The sequence below is a fragment of the Protomyctophum parallelum genome (assembly GCF_964188405.1).
Source record: "Protomyctophum parallelum genome assembly, chromosome: 16".
Lineage (NCBI taxonomy): Eukaryota > Metazoa > Chordata > Actinopteri > Myctophiformes > Myctophidae > Protomyctophum > Protomyctophum parallelum.
The window spans coordinates 31677844-31696758 of NC_139711.1; the positions used below are offsets into that span (position 1 = coordinate 31677844).

Here is an 18915-nt window from a genome sequence, read left to right on the forward strand (position 1 = left end):
TACAGGGAATAAACTGTTGCTATACATTGTATTGATAAACTCTGTTATTTTTTTATTCCCATGGGGGTTCAAAAGGTCAGCATTGAAGTCACCACACACGATATGGAGTTTGTTATTAGTACGTAATAGGCTATCTAGTTTTTTGTTGAATGTATCTATACAGGATCCAGGTGTTCTGTATACACAGCTGATAATTATGTTTTTTGATTCTTCAACAGCAATCTCTATAGTTAGATATTCCATAATTCCATCAATGGTATTTGACATTGCTGGAACTATATTACATCTCAAATCTGAATCTACATATAATGCAACTCCACCTGCCTTTTTATTTGTCCTATCAATTGTGAACAACTCATATCCCTCAATGTCCACATCATAGCCCTTGTCCTTATCTAGCCAGGTTTCGGATGCCGCAATGACTTTAAATTTATTGAATTGTCTCAAATAATTCTCAATTTTATCATAGTTTTTATATAGACTCCTTGTATTGAAATGTATGATTGAAAAGGCACCTTCCATACTGAAACCTTTGAATTGATCATCAGTGTAATACTCACAGTTATTATTTACATTATTAAAGAAGTTATTATCAGGGTCTATATCATTTTCAAAATCATGCATCTTGTATTCCATGGGGTTGAAGTTTTTCAGATTTAACTTTTCATAGTTAGTGTTCGTTGTATGTTTGTAGTCAACCCCACAATATTCGTTAACAGTTGATTTAAATGTGTGGTCATCGATATCCCAGAAGGGGAACAGGTAATCTTCCTTATTTTGTGTCATTATTATGGGCAAGTCCTTTGCAGTCATTTTCTAAAGTAGGCACGCAAACGCACACACATAATCTCCCATGAAGCCAACAGTCCACTGGGTCCAGTACGAAAGGCATCTGCACGTACATGCGCACGCACGCACACACACAAGCAGCCATAGTGTTATTGTTATGGGCAAGGCAGTCCTTATTTAAAGTATGCACGCGAGCGCACACACCAGCATGGTCCAGCATGAAAGGCATCTGCACGTACATGCGCACGCACGCATGCACACACGCAGCCATAGTGTCATTGTTATGGGCATTGGGCAAGGCAGTCCTTATTTAAAGTAGGCACGCAAATACCAGCACGGTCCAGCACGAAAGGCATATGCACGTACATGCGCACACACACACACACGCAGCCATAGTGTCATTGTTATGGGCAAGGCAGTACTTATTTAACGTAGTGTGGAGTGTGTCAGGTCTCGCCACAGTGGGAGGGGCACGTCTCTATGGCAACCAGACAAGCGCCGTCGCGGCACGCCCACGGCCGTGTCATAGACGCCGTATACTATCCTAGAGCAATCCTAAATCAGCTGCGCCTAATCCAGCCACCGCCCGTGTTAGCAATTAACGACAGACGCAACCTGTCAGCCGCACCCTTTATAAACGACCCTCACGTCTAGCAGTATCACTCGCTGCTACACACCAAGACGCGCAGGCAGCATATGCCGACCACTTGGCGTTGGATGGTAAGTCCTCACCGCTCAAAGCGGTGCATACCTGGAGACCCTCCTGACTCGGATCGGGGACGAGTAGCAGAAGACGGGACCCTCGTATCCACCGGCAGACCACCGCACGTTAAGGTCGCAGTAAGACAAACGTTCTTTCACTATCACACGTTGACTAAGAAGAGGCACTTACCGACGCTTGAGAAGCTAAGGATAATAAGAAGAACTGTGAATGAAGAGCACCTTGTTGATGTTAACTGAAGAGCACCTTGTTGAGGTTAACTGAAGAAAAGGCGTATAGTTACCTGTGTCACACTAGCGCTGAAGAATGTGAACGAAGAGGATCTTGTTGATGTTTATCAAAGGCTGTACATTCTAGTTAAAGTGTCACCCTAGCCCTGTGAACGAAGACAGGCCGTTTCTGTTCAGTTAAACCTGTAAAAGACTTTAAGTTGGCGAGAGCCGCCCTTACCCTGGTGAAAGAAGACCAAGGCTGTGATTAGAAAGAAAAGTCACTGGTTCTGTCTAACACATTGGCTGCTGCAGTATACTGCTACGGCAGCCCACATGTTTAGAGAGAAATCAGAATATAAGCACTTGTGTACCTACCTGTTGGCCGAGCCTAAGGGGTCCTAGCTACCATACTCACCCGGTCCCCTTACCAAGTACTTTTACTCTGATTACTCACCGATATGTATTCGAGTACTTCTACTCAAAAGTACTCTTCTGTGCCCTATGGATAGAGAGAGTTACCTACCGTGATACCTACCTCCGGGGGAGCCTCCTGGCCCCTCTGGAACCTGGAAAGGAAGAAGAAAGAAAGTTACAGAAAAGACTAGTTGGTAGAATTGCCCAGACCGGAGTCTCAGGCCCCAACTAGACACTTACCTTGTACTCTGACTGCATGCTAACCACCCCTCTCATCCTCTGCAGTGATAACTCCCGCCTCGGACCCGGGACTTCTTGGAAAAGAATATTGTCTGTATGAGTTCTGATGTGAAACTGACTTTGTTTGAGCTTCTTTGAGAAATAAAGCAAGGGGCGCCATCGTGTGTCTAACCCCTGATACTGCATTCCGAGTACTGTTTCCCACCCGACCTCCCACAGTAGGCACGCAAACGCACACACCAGCACAGTCCAGCACGAAAGGCATCTGCACGTACATGCACACGCTATGGATCACAATAGCGTTAGACAGCCCCCAACAATATTTTTGTTCAAAACACAACTCTACACAGCTTCTGTGTGTGTGTGTGCGTGTGCGCGCGCGCGTGTGTGTGTGTTACACCCCCTTTATTTATTACACCCCCGTCAGACCCCATTACTCGATGCACGAGCCACTTCTCTATTGAACAAGGCTACTTCGTCGATACAGTTTATTTAATCAGTTATCCAATCGACGTCTTCCAATGTTCCTTATTGAACTGTATACCACTTAAACCCTGTATACCGTACTTCAGGGTCCCCCAGGCCTATTTTCATAGAATTGTCTCCTATAATGACATATGCAGAATTGAGAGGCTAGGTTCATGTGGTTAACCTCATCGTTGCTTTCTTTACCTGCTCACATGGAACATTTACTGTGCACGTCACACAGTGTTACAAAGATGAATCGTGTGTGACGCATGGGCCAATGGGCCATGGTACTGTACTTCATCACATAGCCAGGCGTTACTTGCCATGAGTGAGGGGAGTGATACAAAAACAAGAAAAGATGTAGGCATAAAATGTAATATAAATGGTGGTGCAATAACAGGCCGTTTTGGAACATTTGGGGCAGAGGTTCAGAATTGACATCCAGGGAGTGTGTGTGCACAGTTTGGCAGCGACCACGACCGGGCCAATGGTGCCGGACGGATGGGGTGCAAAACATATTCTCTCCCCATGCCTTCGGCCTGGTGGAGACAATTATACAGAGTTATAATTAGATTATATTGCACGTATGCGACTATGCGTATAATGCATTATAATGACTAGCTCCTCAGACACCCAATAGCAAGTGTTAAACTATCTACAAAAAAATTATCATTAGTTGTCCGTAAAACATTGAATGGATGGTGGTAACACTGGTAAGCGACTGGACTGTATGTTATATGGGTTATTTGGGAACAGCACAGCTCAGCTGTGTTGTTGTGTTGCAGTGACTCACATTTGAAGAAGGGAGAAGAGAAGGGAAAGGAAAGCTCCCAGGAGAAAGGGAAGAGCAGGACTTGAGGAGGAAAGGAAATATGGGAAGGTAGGTGTGAAAGCAACCAGTGGGGAACATAAATAATTTATGACTTGATCATAAAGCCAAGTCTCTATTTCTCTCCATTTTGCACCATCTCCTCTCTCGTGTCATATGAATCCATCAAGCCATTTGCAAGCTTAAAACCGTTTAAATACATACGAAGGGTTTTGTCAACTAACAAGGGGATCTTTGAGGCATTCTCACTAGCACTGTACCTGTCAATTTGCGTGTTGTGTATAATTGCATTTGTCAACATATTTCCCCTCAAAAATAAGGATTGTGATCAATAGTCAGACAAGTGTATCACCTGTCAAAGCAAGGCATCTCTAAAAGCATATTCCCAATAGAGAGCCAATTACCTACTGTATGTTTCCCAGTCTCCCACTACTCATTATTTCTAGTACCAGGGAAAGTGGACAAACACAAATATCAATATGATGTCTCTTTTGACTGACATAGTAAGCCACTGGCATAGTAACTTACTATGCCGGTGGCTTAATATGCCAGTGGCTTACTATTAGTAAGCCACTGGCATATTAAGCCACCGGCATAGTAAGCCACTGGCATAGTAAGCCACTGGCATATTAAGCCACCGGCATAGTAAGCCACCACACACAATCACACGTTGACGCCATACAAGCTCTCTATGTAACATACCTTAAAGTACACACATCTGAGGACTCTATTTTGAGGGTGAAATGCACATGGCCATATCCAGCCAGCTTACCGTACACTACTTTATGTTTATTTATTTATTTATTCATACTGTAAGTGAACTGCAATAGAACATAAACTCCCAAAAAATGTTCGGAACTTTGGTCAATTAGTTACGTATATCTTCCCTTTAATAAAACTAAATGGTATTGTAATTTATAACATTCTTATCGTTGATTAGTCACCTTTACAATGAGGTATAGCTTGTAAGGATCAGGCATTCGTGAATTGAGCAACACAGCTAAACGTGTGGGTAGTGCCCCCCAAAATATGCCAAAATGGCAAATGGATTATGATATTCACCCTTGCTTTGAGTTGCTTAGTGGAATGGATGATTGTACTTCAGAAGCAACCACAAGAAATGGACAAATGCACAGACCATACATCAGCCCTCCTCTCCCAGGGGGGACCTGGAGAGAACCCAATAACATGTCACTACTATAATGACTAGCCTCGGTCCCAGCCTTACTGCGAAGAGAAAAGCCTCGTCACAACCTAAGGCAGAGACGGTATCGGTGGAACTTCGGACCGTCAGACGTATTTCCTTCGGATACGATATTTTTTTTCAACCAATCACAACACGTGTTTCATTCACGGAGAATGTAAACTGATTTGTAAAGCTTCAATGTAATTTCTTGAGTGGTACTTTCGCCAAAATCCTGCATCTTCCGCCCCCCCAAAAATGATACCGTCTACAGCTTAGGTCTTGCCCAGCGTGATAATGACATATTGATGACATCAGGGATCTCCATATATGGGTATTAAAGCGACAGAGACAGACTTGACAGAGGCCCCCCTCGCATCATGTGAGTCTTTACTGTGTCCCCTACACTACTCACAGAATAGCTTTCTTTCTTTCCTAACCCAGTTTCTTAGTGTCTGATTGGATAGTAATCCCCTCTGTGGAAACAGCCGCCCAGCATTTCTGGGTGAGTGTTCACTATCTGTCTCTCATGCGCGTGCGCTCAAACACACTTGACATGCCATCTATCTTTTAAAATCACTAGCTCATCACAACTTAGAGACACTCGATAAGCCCCTCAGGCACCCAATAAGCCCCTCAGACAAAACATACTGCACACACACAAATGCATATGCGCGCACTGCACGCGCGCACGCATGCATGCACGTGTATCTATGTATGCAAATGCCCACAACTCCAGAGCTGGGCTTAAAACAGGATAGGTACAGTAAATCTCCTTTTCCAGCTGGAAAATCCAGCCAGGCTTCAACATCAAAGTTATGTGGTGTGTGTGTGTGTGTGTGTGTGTGTGTGGGGGGGGGATAGGGTGGGAATAGATTATGATCTGTCACCATCAGCAACGTGTGTGGAAATGGACTTCCTCTGCATCAGCATGGGATAAAAACGGTACCTGACCAAGCATTATAATCGAATTAGGAGTGATGAGAATGCATTGTCAATCCACATAATTATAATTTGGTTGATGAAAGATTGTGCAAGCATGAAAATAACACAGGTTTAATTATATACGTTTGCCTGTGGATGATTGCACAATGCCTGAAATATGGATAATCCTATTTAAATGTCACTTTTCTTTACATTAACTCCAAACCCTTCAGTGTATCGTATGTCTGATGAAGATCAGTTGTCGGGTGCAGTACTTAGTTTAGACATTTTTTGGTTTAGACTAGTCATAGGGTAGACCAGTCATTAGTCCTACAACTACAACCCATCTCAAACCCTCACCCTAAACTTAACCTCCCAAAGGGCAGCACACCTAAACCTAACCTTAACCCATGTCTAACCAATGACTATAGTCTAAACTAAGTATGCACCCCCAGTTGTCACAAGCTATGTGCATGTCCTCATCTTCTGGCATCACCAGAATGTCACCACAAAGTGAGGAGATGGGAGAAATAAAAGCTTGTCGCACACTGAAAACATCTAAATAGAAATGGGACAGGGACCAACTTCTGCTGGCATAGTTTAGGCATAAATAGAATCACATGCATGTGAGTGCATCTATGTGTTGATTTATCATCAATGTGTTGATTGATTTATCAACACATAGACACTAACATGCATGCATGTTATGGACATGCATATATGCATGTCAGTGGGGGTGCATAGTTACAGTAAGTTTGTTAGACATACTGGATGAAAATTTGACCGTACAAAAAACATTTACAGGTATTACAGAATTTACTCAAACCGTGGACTCGCTCTGCGCCCTTTCATATTATGGAAGCCGTGCTGAACGCACACACATATGGCCTACCACGTTCCTGCATATTTTAGCATTGGGGAAGTGTCCATATGTTTTTTTTGCAATTTGCTATTAAAACAGTTTAAGTGCCATAACGTTAAGACGAGCTGAATCCAATTATGCACTGATTGCCACGGTCGTTAAGACGAGTTTTTTCTCTCTTTTTTTTATATATATTTTTTTTATTATTTTTAATCCATATTTAGAAAATTCCTCTAATCTGGTGTACAGGTGATGACATGCACATTAGATGCATAATAGAATTACATTTTCTTTCTTTTTTTATAATGGGCGAATTGGCAACCAAAGCCTAAACTGGTGACCACCAGGTGGCGCTGAAAGAGTTAAGCCCCTTGACCTCAGCAGTGTTGCCATGTATGTTTATTATACGCGACTTTGGGCTTCTTTTTCTGTAAAGTTGCTTGTAAATATTGGTAGTTGTGGATGCTTTTCTTGTTTCTAAAGTGCTTATTTGGGCTTTTCTCCTACTGTTGTTTAAACCAGTGATCCTCACACAGTGACATGTCAAGGACCCCGAAATGAATGCATTTGCCCAACTAAGGACCCTAATCCCAAAATATTTTGGGCCAGTGACCCAAATGTTTCAATAAAATGTTTCAAAGATTATTCCACAATTGTGTCACTTTTTTCCAAGATTCCTTTTGAAAATAGCAGATCCACAAGCTCACAATGCATCACATCACGACGCGTTGTGAGCTTGTAAATGGGCATCAGTGCCACATTGGCACAAAGGAGGGTGACCACTGAGTATTGTCGGTTTAAACATCTATAAATGAGATCCCCCACATTTGTATGGAAATTATATTCTGCACAGCACATTCTATATTCATTAAAACTATGAACTCTGACTGCATGGGGATATATATATATATATTTATTATTTATAATGATCATTATAACAATGTGCAAGAATTTTTTTTAAAAGAAGGAAGAACTTTATATTTGTGGACAATCAAAATATGTCGGAAATTTGTGTCATTAAAATTAATCTTGATATGGCACACTTAAAAAAGTTTGCAGACCCCTGTTATACAGGGGCTTATTTTGGGATTATTTTTATAGACCCATTTACTTGTTTCTATGAGACATGGCAACAGCACTCGTCTGCGCCTGCTGCCGCAGCACGGAGGGACGGCTTTCTGTGTTAAAAAGTTGAGATTTGAAAAAGTTGAGTCATAGTTCTCTCATTTCTCAACCTTTAATTATTTTTAAAACATCTCCATAATCTTTGAGAAGTTTGCTTTCATTCGCTGTATTGTACACGTTTCTATTGTTATCCAGTCAAATGATAGAAAGCAAAATCGTAGAGTCGAGTCAGATGATTTTGGCAATTACGCATGGATTGACATGCTATATATTATGCTTGCAGTTCCAGTCCGGTCTGAAAGGCAGGTGCCATTTCAAAGGCTTAGTTATTCATTTATTAATCAAATGAACTATTACAGCGGTAATATCTTACCGTGCTCATAATTGCAAAATGACATTGGCCACGCCTCCACCTCTTAAAATCTGTCAATATGAAGTTCAAAATGGGGCCCACTAAGTCCGACAGGCATTAGTCCGACAACACTGTCGCTCCCGACATGAGCTGCCGGTTACAACTAACACGTGGCTTCCTGTGAGGTTAGGTTTAGGGTTGGGTATGGTGTCGGACTGTTAGTACGTCGGACCAAACACATGCACCCATGCCAGTGCATGTGTGTGTGCGTGTATATATGTGTATCTGTTCACTACATACCTTACTGCAGGGCACGATCCAGTAGGCTATAGCAAGGAAGGGCAGACCCACGGTGACCCCGAGGACGGTCCAGCACTTCACCCCAATGGACTGCTGCCTCAGACCAGACAGGTTCTCATACCAGATTGTCAGCAGCTGCTGCTGGCAGTTAGGATGGGCGACGAACTAAAACGAGAGAGAGATATAAAGAGGTGGGGGTTGGATGGAAGGAAGGAAGGCATGACATGAAGGGGGCGAGGTGCAGTGAGCATGGGTGGTAGAGGAGGAAAGAGTGAAGAGGGGAGGAAGGAGAAGAGGAGGAAAGGGCAGATGAGGTGAAAGATAAGGCCTATTCATAGTCTGGATTTTCAGTGGTGAGCTGACCACCGTGACCACCAAGAAATAACGTTGAGCGGTGTTGAATAAAAACAGAGAGAAGGGCTGGAGCGGTGGCGGTGGTTTGCTCTTCACCGCGGCTCGTGACGTCATGTTGTAGTTCGGTGGTCACCTAACCACCGAAATTCCAGACTAATTCCAGGCCAAACCATCACCAAAGCCAGCCTCAGACTTGTTGGAACAAAGAATATTCAGACTATAAAGTCTCAAGACAGGTGTAGTCAATCAGGTGAAATTATACTAATTGATGAATCTGTGCCTTTATGTGGCAAAGTCTACCATGCATATATCAGTATCACATATACAGACCAAATTATGCAGATGTACAGTAAATATACACTGAACTCACAATACCCAGATAAAATTAGGACAGAAAGACTAGACTAGTTTTGTAGACTAGGTCAAAGCGGTCTTTATGGTAGACAAAATAAATTGACAGGTCAAGTTCTTCATTCAACCCATTTTGTTTAAATGGTAAATCAATTTAGACTCTATACCATTTACTTTCTATGTCAATGCTGACCTGTCTGATCAATTTATTTCCTGCCTCAGCAGATATACAAGCACATAGTGCATCACTTCATGCCACGCTATGAGCTTGTAGATCTGTTATTTGGGGGGGGGGGGGGGGGGGGACATTTTTCTTTGAATATAATGTATTTTTTAAAGTGAACATTTAATAACTAAAATTTGCTTCTGGGGGTCCCTGGGATAAAACATTTTGAGATTGGGGGTCTGAGGCCAAATACAATCTTGGGGGTCCTTTGAGTTTGAGCACCATATAATAGCAACAAACATTTTTCAGAAAACGGTTAGGATTTAAATGTCTTGATTCTGGATGATTCTACAAATGTTGTAGAATCTGGTCTCAGGTGGTTAAAGGTAATTGAAAGCGATCATCCGGCTGCAACACAACTAATGATAATATAGTCCTCCTAATAACGCCCAGCTAGCCACTTCACTGTGATGCAGGATATAGCATGAATGGATGTTCATGAGTCTGAAGTATGTTAGTATTGCAGATTGTGTTCCCATTACAGTATTAATGAATATTGTTATTTCTAAATTGGAATGTCACTTTTTAATTGTTCAAATTACATGAATTCACTTTGACTATGGCCCAATTAGGACCTGCCACTTCCTGGTGTATATACAGTATATTTTGGTATCCGCTGGTCCTGAGTGTTAGAGGGTGTTAGAGGGATTGCCATGATAAATGTTGTCTATAGACAAAATTACTTGTACTTAACAAGTACAAGGAAGGGACACCTTTGAACATAAAGGAGCATTTTTTTTTAAATTAGATACAGCTGAACAGTTTCATCTTGCACCAGTGGATTAATAATCTATCTAACAATTCACACATTTTGGGTGGATGGCTGCATGCGTAATGGTTTCTCAGAAAAAAAAATCACTTCAAGGGAAAAGGCCCGCTCTACTCAGACAGTTATATAGTTTCAGGTGTGTGCAGATTCCAAAAGAACATAATAGAAACTGAATTAAATCCGCACTTCAAGTATGAGTCTTTATTAATAAAGATATAGTGCTCCGCAGCAGCAGTCATACCAGACAAACGCGTTTCGGCGCGCAGGCCTTCGTCAGTGTCAAAATTGGCAGTAGTAACGGAAATGACATAGTTATATAGAATTTTTTGTTCAATTAAAAAGGGACTATACAGCCGTGTCTCATTATTAAAGACATGTCATACATAGTAGTGAGTTCACATACATAATTTATTATAAGAAAGCATTGTCTGGTATGACTGCTGCTGCGGAGCACTATCTTTATTAATAAAGACTCGACTCGAAGTGCGGATTTAATTCATTTTCTCAGAAAGATATTGCATCAGTTTATTAGGACACATTTTAATCAGAGTAACGAGCAATCAAATGGTACTGCACACAAATAGTGAAAGTCATTTCAGAATAATCCTTCATAGGTTATGAAGCACGTTGATAATGTTGATTGGTTCAGCTGGCCGGCAACAAATCTAAATATAGTCTACTCACAGATACTATGTATAGGGGAGGCAATGAGGCACATCTGTGCATTCCAGCTCTAGAGTGGCACAGGTAGGAACGTCAAACATTTAAGAGAGGATTCCCTATCTATCGATTGTTTCACCTGGGAACGGCCCGCCGCTCCAGTGTTGATTTTGTTGACTAAATCTATGACAAAAAAAGTTCATCGACTACCGTTCGTTTTCCACTGATGAAAAGTACATAAAAAGTAAATAAAAACAAAGCTATGATGACTAAAACTAAGACTCAATATTAACAATGTTGTCAACAAATAAAAACTAGACTAAAATGTTAGGGAGAGACTAGTGGAGAAGAGATCCAGTAGATTACATCTATGTAACAATAATGAAATTTGAGAGTCTCAAGAGTTAAAGATCTATAAGGGTCCATTTGGTTACCAACTCTCCATTTAGCTGGGGACCACCTGGATCCCCCTCAAGGACCACTGGGTGGTCCCAGAACCGCTGGTTGAGAACCACTGCCTTAGAACATGTGCTTGACCCAGATAAGGTCCTCCAGACCCTGAGGACAGGACCTCACGGAAAGCTGTAGGTCCTGACAAGACACCAGGATGTGTGCCTAATGGGTGTGCAGACCAACTGCCAATGCCCATACAGATAATTTAACATCTTTCTGAGTCAAGCCAAACGCTCCACTGAGGATGGTACAGTATATCTGCTGAACTCCATCTGTCATATCGTCGCTGTCAGGCAGAAACCAGCTAAATGCATAATTATTTTTATATATAATATAATTCACATCTAATTCACGCCTGTGTGTTGGTTAAAAGAATATTGAACCAATGAAAAGTATAAAAAAGCGCTTCTGACAAAACCAGCTAACTCCATTGGATCCTAAAACTGTCTGCTAAAGCAGCTAACTCCACCAGAGGGAGGTGCAGCTTAGAGCAGCTTGAGCCAGATAGGGGTAAAGTGGTGATAATATAATGACACAAACACTGCTTTGACCAGGGTTGACCATTTCGTGAATGTGAGAGAGAAACAAGCAACCAGGCCTATAAAAATGTTAATAGGTCAGAAAATAACTCTAAAATAAGCAACTATAGGGCTGACTGTCAAACTTTCGTTGTCCAATGTTGTTTTAGAGGAGTGGAACTCAAACATTTTCATGTCAAGGACTACCATTATCGTAAAGGTCACAGAATTCCATATCGGTCAGTCTCTAAAATAAAGTCACAATATCAACTTTGATGAGGCAGTATTGCTTTGTTTAAAAAAAATCGACGTTTTTCTTCATTTCTTGAAAAAACTAAATTTTGTTCAGTCAGACAACCAATATTTAACCAATATTTATGATAGAATGAGAATACTAAGTGTGCATATGATATTTATCTTGGCGTTCGGATCTGCTGCATTTTCTCCCTGCTCGGTGCGATTAAACACCATCATAAAACATTAAGAGCAGGGAGATAGATATACAATAAAACCCCCATGGGGAACATAAATAACAGAGCCCACCGGTGGTGCTGGGGTGGTGGTGGGAGCAAGCATCACATGGCAACCAGGAACCATATGCAGAGGAAGGCAGGAAGAGCATGCAGACTAGTGAGCTGCGCGGGTGGAGCCCCACCTCCATCCACCAGCCGTCCAAAAACCCGGAAGGCAGACAGCCCGCCCTGTCCGCACATGGAATCTTAGGTCTGCTTACACCCACAGTAATGCAGAATATTAACCCCTTGAGTATAGTGTGCACCCTTGAACACGGCATGAACCCCCTCGAGTATATTTGACTGAACTAACTCTAACTACGTATAATCTTTTTCATTTCCTGACAAAAAAGTTGCCCGACAGCAGAGATATGCTGTTTGTTGACTTTATCTTAGCATTCACCTTAATCTCCCAGCATCTGGTCAACAAACTGGGCACACTGGACTTGAGCACTAATGCTGGATTTCCTCATAGACAGGCCATTGTGTGTAGTTAGTCAACAACTCATGAGTCATGACTTCTGTACTAAGTCCAATACAAACTACTTCGTAAAGTACATGGACAATACCACATTGATGGGTCTTACATAGAACAACGAGGACATTGATTTCAGACAAACGGTGAAACTTTGCAGACTGGTGCAGTGATAACAAACAACCTGATCCTGAATGTCGAAGACCAAGAACATGGGAGGTTCGTGTTTGTTTCTAACAACCTGTCCTGGTATCTGCACAGTGCACAGTGCACACCTCCTCACCGGGCAAAAAGGCTAACCAGCGTCTACACTTCCTGCAGTGACTGAAGAGAGCTCACCTCAGTACCTCAACCGTCACCACTTAACACCTTGAGGGCCCGGGCCTATTTAATCCATTAATAAAATGTGCCCATCGTCAGCAAGCGCCTCTAGGCTGTAGAGCGATGCGATCAGTTTTCATGCCACTAATTTGACGGAAATTATCAATCTCCGTCTCAGGCACATGACCGTGCACTTGAACTTGACGGTGATTTACGTCATGGGCCCCGATGGTGTTTTAACCAGCAGCATCTCTCTCCGGTATGCAGTTAACACCTCAGACAGAAAGGTTGTGAGGAGAATGGCGAGAGCAGCGGGAAGGAATATTGGGTCCTAGTCATTACCTACTGAGGACTAGTGATCGACCGATAATCGGCCACGGCCGATTATCGGCTTCGATATTCATGATTTTAATTAATATCGGTATCGGTGCTAAAAACAAATAATCGAAAAAAAAACGGCCGATTATTATATTTCTCATAAATGCGCAAACATGGTGAAACAACCACTTTCATTGAAAATCCGGTAGAGTACGGTTGTAAGGAAATGTATAGCTGCGTGTCTGACTCTCCCAGTGCTCCACCCCCGGAGGAGTAGACACGGCTTAGCTCCGCTCTACAGACTGACGTCTCCTCTCTCTCTCTCTCTCTCTCTCACACACACACACACACACACGGAGTCAGAGAGAGGGCCACTGCAGGGAGGAGGCTACTAACCTTGTAACGATAAAAAGCTTTGCTGTTTTCATCTTCAATTAACCAAAATAAAATCCGAACGTGAGAGGGACAGAGTCACAGAGAGCAGTGGTAGAACTACGTTAGCCAAGCTAGCTGCTGCCTGCTAACGCTGCAAACAACAGCTGTAACACGTTGTATCGATTGCCTGTTGTGTCCGTGTGTCCGTGTGTGTGTGTGTGTGTGTGTGTGTCCGTGTGTGTGTGTGTGTGTGTGTGTGTGTGTGTGTGTGTGTGTGTGTGTGTGTGTGTGTGTGTGTGTGTGCGCGCGCGCGTCAGCCAACTGAAGGACAACGTTTTTTCCCCCCATCCTGACCAGCCTAATATGATTATTGCATGTTGGCTATAATTAGTTGCCAATAACTTTATTGTTGGCCAGTGTTTTGAGACATATTGTCTTTTATTGCTATAAAATGAATGGTAAAAACAAATTTTACATGCATTAAAAAAGTGGCCAGTGATCTTGAAAGTGGCAAACAAGGTCACATGGCTTTGGAGAGTTTGGGCAGCAGATCTACAAGCTCTCAACATGTCATGCTGCAATGTGCTGTGGGCTTGTAGATCACCAATTTTGATAAACTAGTAGTGCCTCTACAGCCCATTGGGCACTGACCTACTTGGAACGATGCAAGTTGGAAATGAATGCCCCACCCAGTAATTATGTCTGTCTCCCTTTTATGCCCATATATGGAGTTCTTTGTAAGGCATGCCCAAATAGGGAGTATAGGCAGCCAGCTTGTGGAGTTCTGTCTTCTGTGTCAGGCATGCCCAAATATGGAGCCAGCTCCATATATGGATGCTGGGCAGTGGGCATGGGCCCGGTCCAGATCCCGGGCAGAGGCCTTTTTGGGGCGGTTCTGGACAATTACACACACACACACACACACACACACACACACACACACACACACACACACACTTGGTGCATTCATAGATAAATATATAGATAGATACATATATATGCTGCTACAGTACATGCAATTAAAAAAAAAGCTGCATTTGATGGAGGGGGGGAAGTGTTACTGAAACGATGTTGGTGCTTCTTATAAGCGATAAATATCAATAATGCATTTCAAGGAATTCTTGTGTTGGAATTTATGTTACTGTAAAAACTTTTTTTTTAACTTAAATAATCGGCTCATAATCGGCTATCGGCTTTTTGATTTGTCCACTAATCGGTGATCGGAAATATCGGCCAAAAACCATATCGGTCGATCACTACTGAGGACCTTGCCCAAAAGCTGTCAAAAACCTCCAGTATCATCAGTGACCCCAGGCACTCACCCCTGTTATCCGTTCTAGCCTCTGGCACGAAATACAGGAGTCTGAAGAGTTGCACCGTCAGTCAGGTTAAAAAAACGTCTTTTACTTGACGGCCATTAGACTGTTGAACAAACGGCAAAACAAAAACATGGATTTACGACTAGATACACATCAGAAATACATACTGTATACACTTTAATTTAGCACAATGCAATATCACAATATGTGAAATCGTATAGGTCTAAGGTTTAATGTGTAATATTTTTAAATATTTTCTTTTCAAAATGTTTAGTGTTCGTTAAACCCACACTATGTAGTTTGGGGTATCAGTGGCCATTTTGTACACAAATAACATGGCAGCCAGCGTCTTTGATTTCATGGACCAAAAGTCCCTGCTCAGTCGACACGACACTCATGTTTGCATCTTTTGTCTTAATGGGCATGGCTTTCCTGGAAATAGCAGTGAATGACACTTTGGTCTGTCTGCTCGTGCACTGCGCGCACTGCACGTTCATGAGTTTTATTCACGTGGCTCATGTTTATACATGATAGAAGGTGTTACGATTGTTTGCTTGTTTCAAGATGTGTGTGTGTGTGTGGTGGAAAACACCTGCATGGTGTGGGACTGGCAATCAAAAACACCCTTCTACCAAGCCTGACTGAAGCACCTGTCGGAATCAGTGAACGGCTGATGTCCCTCCGTATCCCCCTTGCAAAGAAGCGCTTTGCCACCCTTCTCAGTGCGTATGCACCAACCATGCCATCAGAGAACGAGGTGAAGGACAGTTTATATCAGTCTTTGGATGAGGCACTCCGCCAGATCCCCAAGACTGATAAGATCCTACTGCTTGGCGACTTCAATGCTCGTGTAGGCCAAAACAACAGCATATGGAGTGGAGTACTTGGTGGACATGGTGTTGGTCAAGTCAATGCAAATGGCATGAGACTGCTCACTCTTTGTGCTGAGCATGACCTGACTATAACAAATACACTCTTCCAGCAGAAAAAAAACAAATACAAAACATCTTGGATGCATCCCCGCTCCAAACATTGGCACCTGATCGATTACATCATTGTGAGACATAGTGACACCAGAGATGTTCATATAACCCGGGCCATGAGAGGAGCAGAATGCTGGACGGACCACCGTATGATTGTTGCCAAACTCCACATCTCGGTGCGCCCCCCCCTGCGGCTGCAACGATCCAGTAAGAAACGCCTACACTGCACTCGGCTAAGGAAGGTTGAGGTGCGAAATGATTTCCACTGCTCCCTAGCTGAGAAGCTAAGGGAGACTGAACCAGGTCTGAGCTCGGAGCCCATGGACCAGAAGTGGGCCTCGATCAGCTCCTCACTACATGAGGCAGCAGCTCAAACCATTGGCTACAAAGTCAGAAAACATCAAGACTGGTTTGATGAGAACTCAGACTCCATCAGGAACTTACTGGACAAGATGCATAAAGCACATAAGGCGACCTTAACCCATTCTGACCGGGCACCCATTTTGGTGTCAGCATCATGTTATGCTTTAGCTATTGAAAAATAGCAGATCTACAAGCTCGTATCGCGCCACCGAGTGGCGCGATACGAGCTTGTAGGTCTGCTATTTTTGAAAAATCGAAGAGCGACTGACATTTCTAGAATCTGATCTCAGGTCAGAATGGGTTCATCAGACCAGTGTGTGTCCGGTGGAAACCTCGTTATGAATCTGATCTCAGGTCAGAATGGGTTAAACAACCCCTAATCCATAACACTCAAGCAACAGTGGCAGGCAGCTCGCAGGGAAACTCAAAAAACCTTGCGGGCACTGCAAAATGAATGGTGGACAAATAAGGCCCATGAAATACAACTATTTGCAGATAAAAATGACATGCACAATTTCTACAACTCTATAAAAAACATATACGGCCCAAAAAACTGCTCAGTTACCCCATTGAAAACAGCAGATGGCCTCACACTCTTGAAGGACCAAAACCGGATCCTGCTGAGGTGGGCTGAACACTTCAATGCCCTACTCAATCAACACTCTTCTACAGACCAAACCATACTGGAAGAACTACCTGAACACCCACCCATCAATGACCTCAGTCAGCCACCGACCTTCATGGAGGTTCGAGCAGCTGTTCGTGCTTTAAAGAACAACAAGTCTCCTGGCGCTGACAACATCCCGGCTGAACTCCTGAAGTAGGGAGGGTACCTCTGCACCAGGGCTCTTCATCAGTGTATACTGAGGGCCTGGGAAGAGGAGAGTATCCCCCAACAGTGGAGGGACGCAAACATTGTCGTCATCTACAAGAACAAGGGTGACAAGTCTAGCTGTGGCAACAGCAGGGGGATATCACTCCTTTCTGTTGCTGGCAAGGTACTGGCCAAGGTGATGCTGCAGAGGCTCATTAATACCATCACAGAGGAAATTCTACCTGAGTCACAGTGTGGGTTTTGGAAGAATAGGAGTACGGTTGACATGATTTTTACAACACGGCAACTCCAGGAGAAGTGTCGGGAACAACACCAGGACCTATTTATGGCCTTTATCGATCTCTCCAAGGCCTTCGATACAGTCAACAGGGAGCTCCTCTGGAGCGTGCTTAGCAAGTTTGGCTGCCCAGCCAAGTTTGTCAGCATCCTCCGCCAGTTCCACGACGGGATGATGGCCCGTGTGACCATCGGAGGACTAGAGTCTGAATCCTTCCCTGTACGCACAGGGGTAAGACAGGGGTGTGTGCTGGCAGCCTGGCACCTGTGCTCTTCAATGTCTTCCTCCTGTGCGTTACCCATCTTCTCCATAAGGAGCTTGAGTCCAGCAGTGGTGTTTTAGTGGATTTCAGACTGGATGGAAACCTTTTTAATATCAGGAGGCTACAGGCAAAGACCAAACAGTCCACAGAGCAGGTCATTGAGTTGCAGTATGCGGATGACTGTGCTCTTGTGGCACACTCTCCACAGGACCTCCAGTCCATCCTTGCTGTGGTTGTCAAGGCCTACAGCAGGATGGGGCTGTCTGTCAACACCACCAAGACAGAAGTGGTCTGCCAATGGAGCTCCAGTACCCCACACACCCTGCCTGCCTTCACCATTGACCACAAGCCACTGACAATAACTCCATCATTTAAATACCTGGGCAGTATCCTCTCTGAAGACTGCAGCATCGACAGTGAAATCCAAAACCGGATCAAGCAGGCATCAGCTGCCTTTGGGAGACTACGGCGACGAGTCTTCCAAAACAACAACCTTCACCTGCACACCAAAGTTTCTGTTTACCAGGCTGTCTGTATCACCACCTTCCTCTACAGCTGTGAAGCATGGACCCCATATAGCCGTCACATCAAGGCCCTGGAGCGTTTCCATGTTGGATGCCTGCAGCGCATCCTTGGCCTCACCTGGCGTGATCATGTACCTCAGACTGAAATACTTGCCAAGACCAACTGCAGGAGTATCAAGGCCATGATCACCCAGCACCAACTGCGCTGGCTCGGACACGTCATACGGATGCCCCAAGATCGGCTGCCCCGTAGAGTGCTGTATGGCCAGCTCCATCATGGCCAGCGCCTGGCAGGAGGGCCAAAGAAGCGCTACAAAGACCAGCTGAAGACCTCACTGAGGAAGTGTAAGATCAGGCCTGAGGACCTGGAGGCTGCTGCTGCTGACCGTGACTCATGGCGGCAGCGCTGTCACGAAGGAACCCAGAGGCTGGAGGAGGACAGGACTGTCAGAAGACAGCAACAGAGACACAGGAGGAACACACCCATGACTGCCAGTACCACTACCACCACTACAACCTACCCATGCCCCACCTGCAATAAAACATGCAACTCCAGGATTGGACTCTTTAGCCATCAAATAACTCATCGTTAAGGACATAA

The 18915-nt window shown here is 43.8% G+C and overlaps 1 protein-coding gene across 1 annotated transcript in view; it reads right to left on the reverse strand.

The window, feature by feature from the left end:
- trpc7b (transient receptor potential cation channel, subfamily C, member 7b) overlaps positions 1-18915 on the reverse strand; it is a gene marked incomplete at both ends in the record, with an annotated part of 104355 nt that overhangs the window by 48131 nt on the left and 37309 nt on the right. The window contains one exon of the mRNA XM_083786307.1: positions 8420-8584. Coding sequence (XP_083642433.1) covers positions 8420-8584 — 165 coding nt within the window. The remainder of the gene's footprint in view (positions 1-8419; positions 8585-18915) is intronic.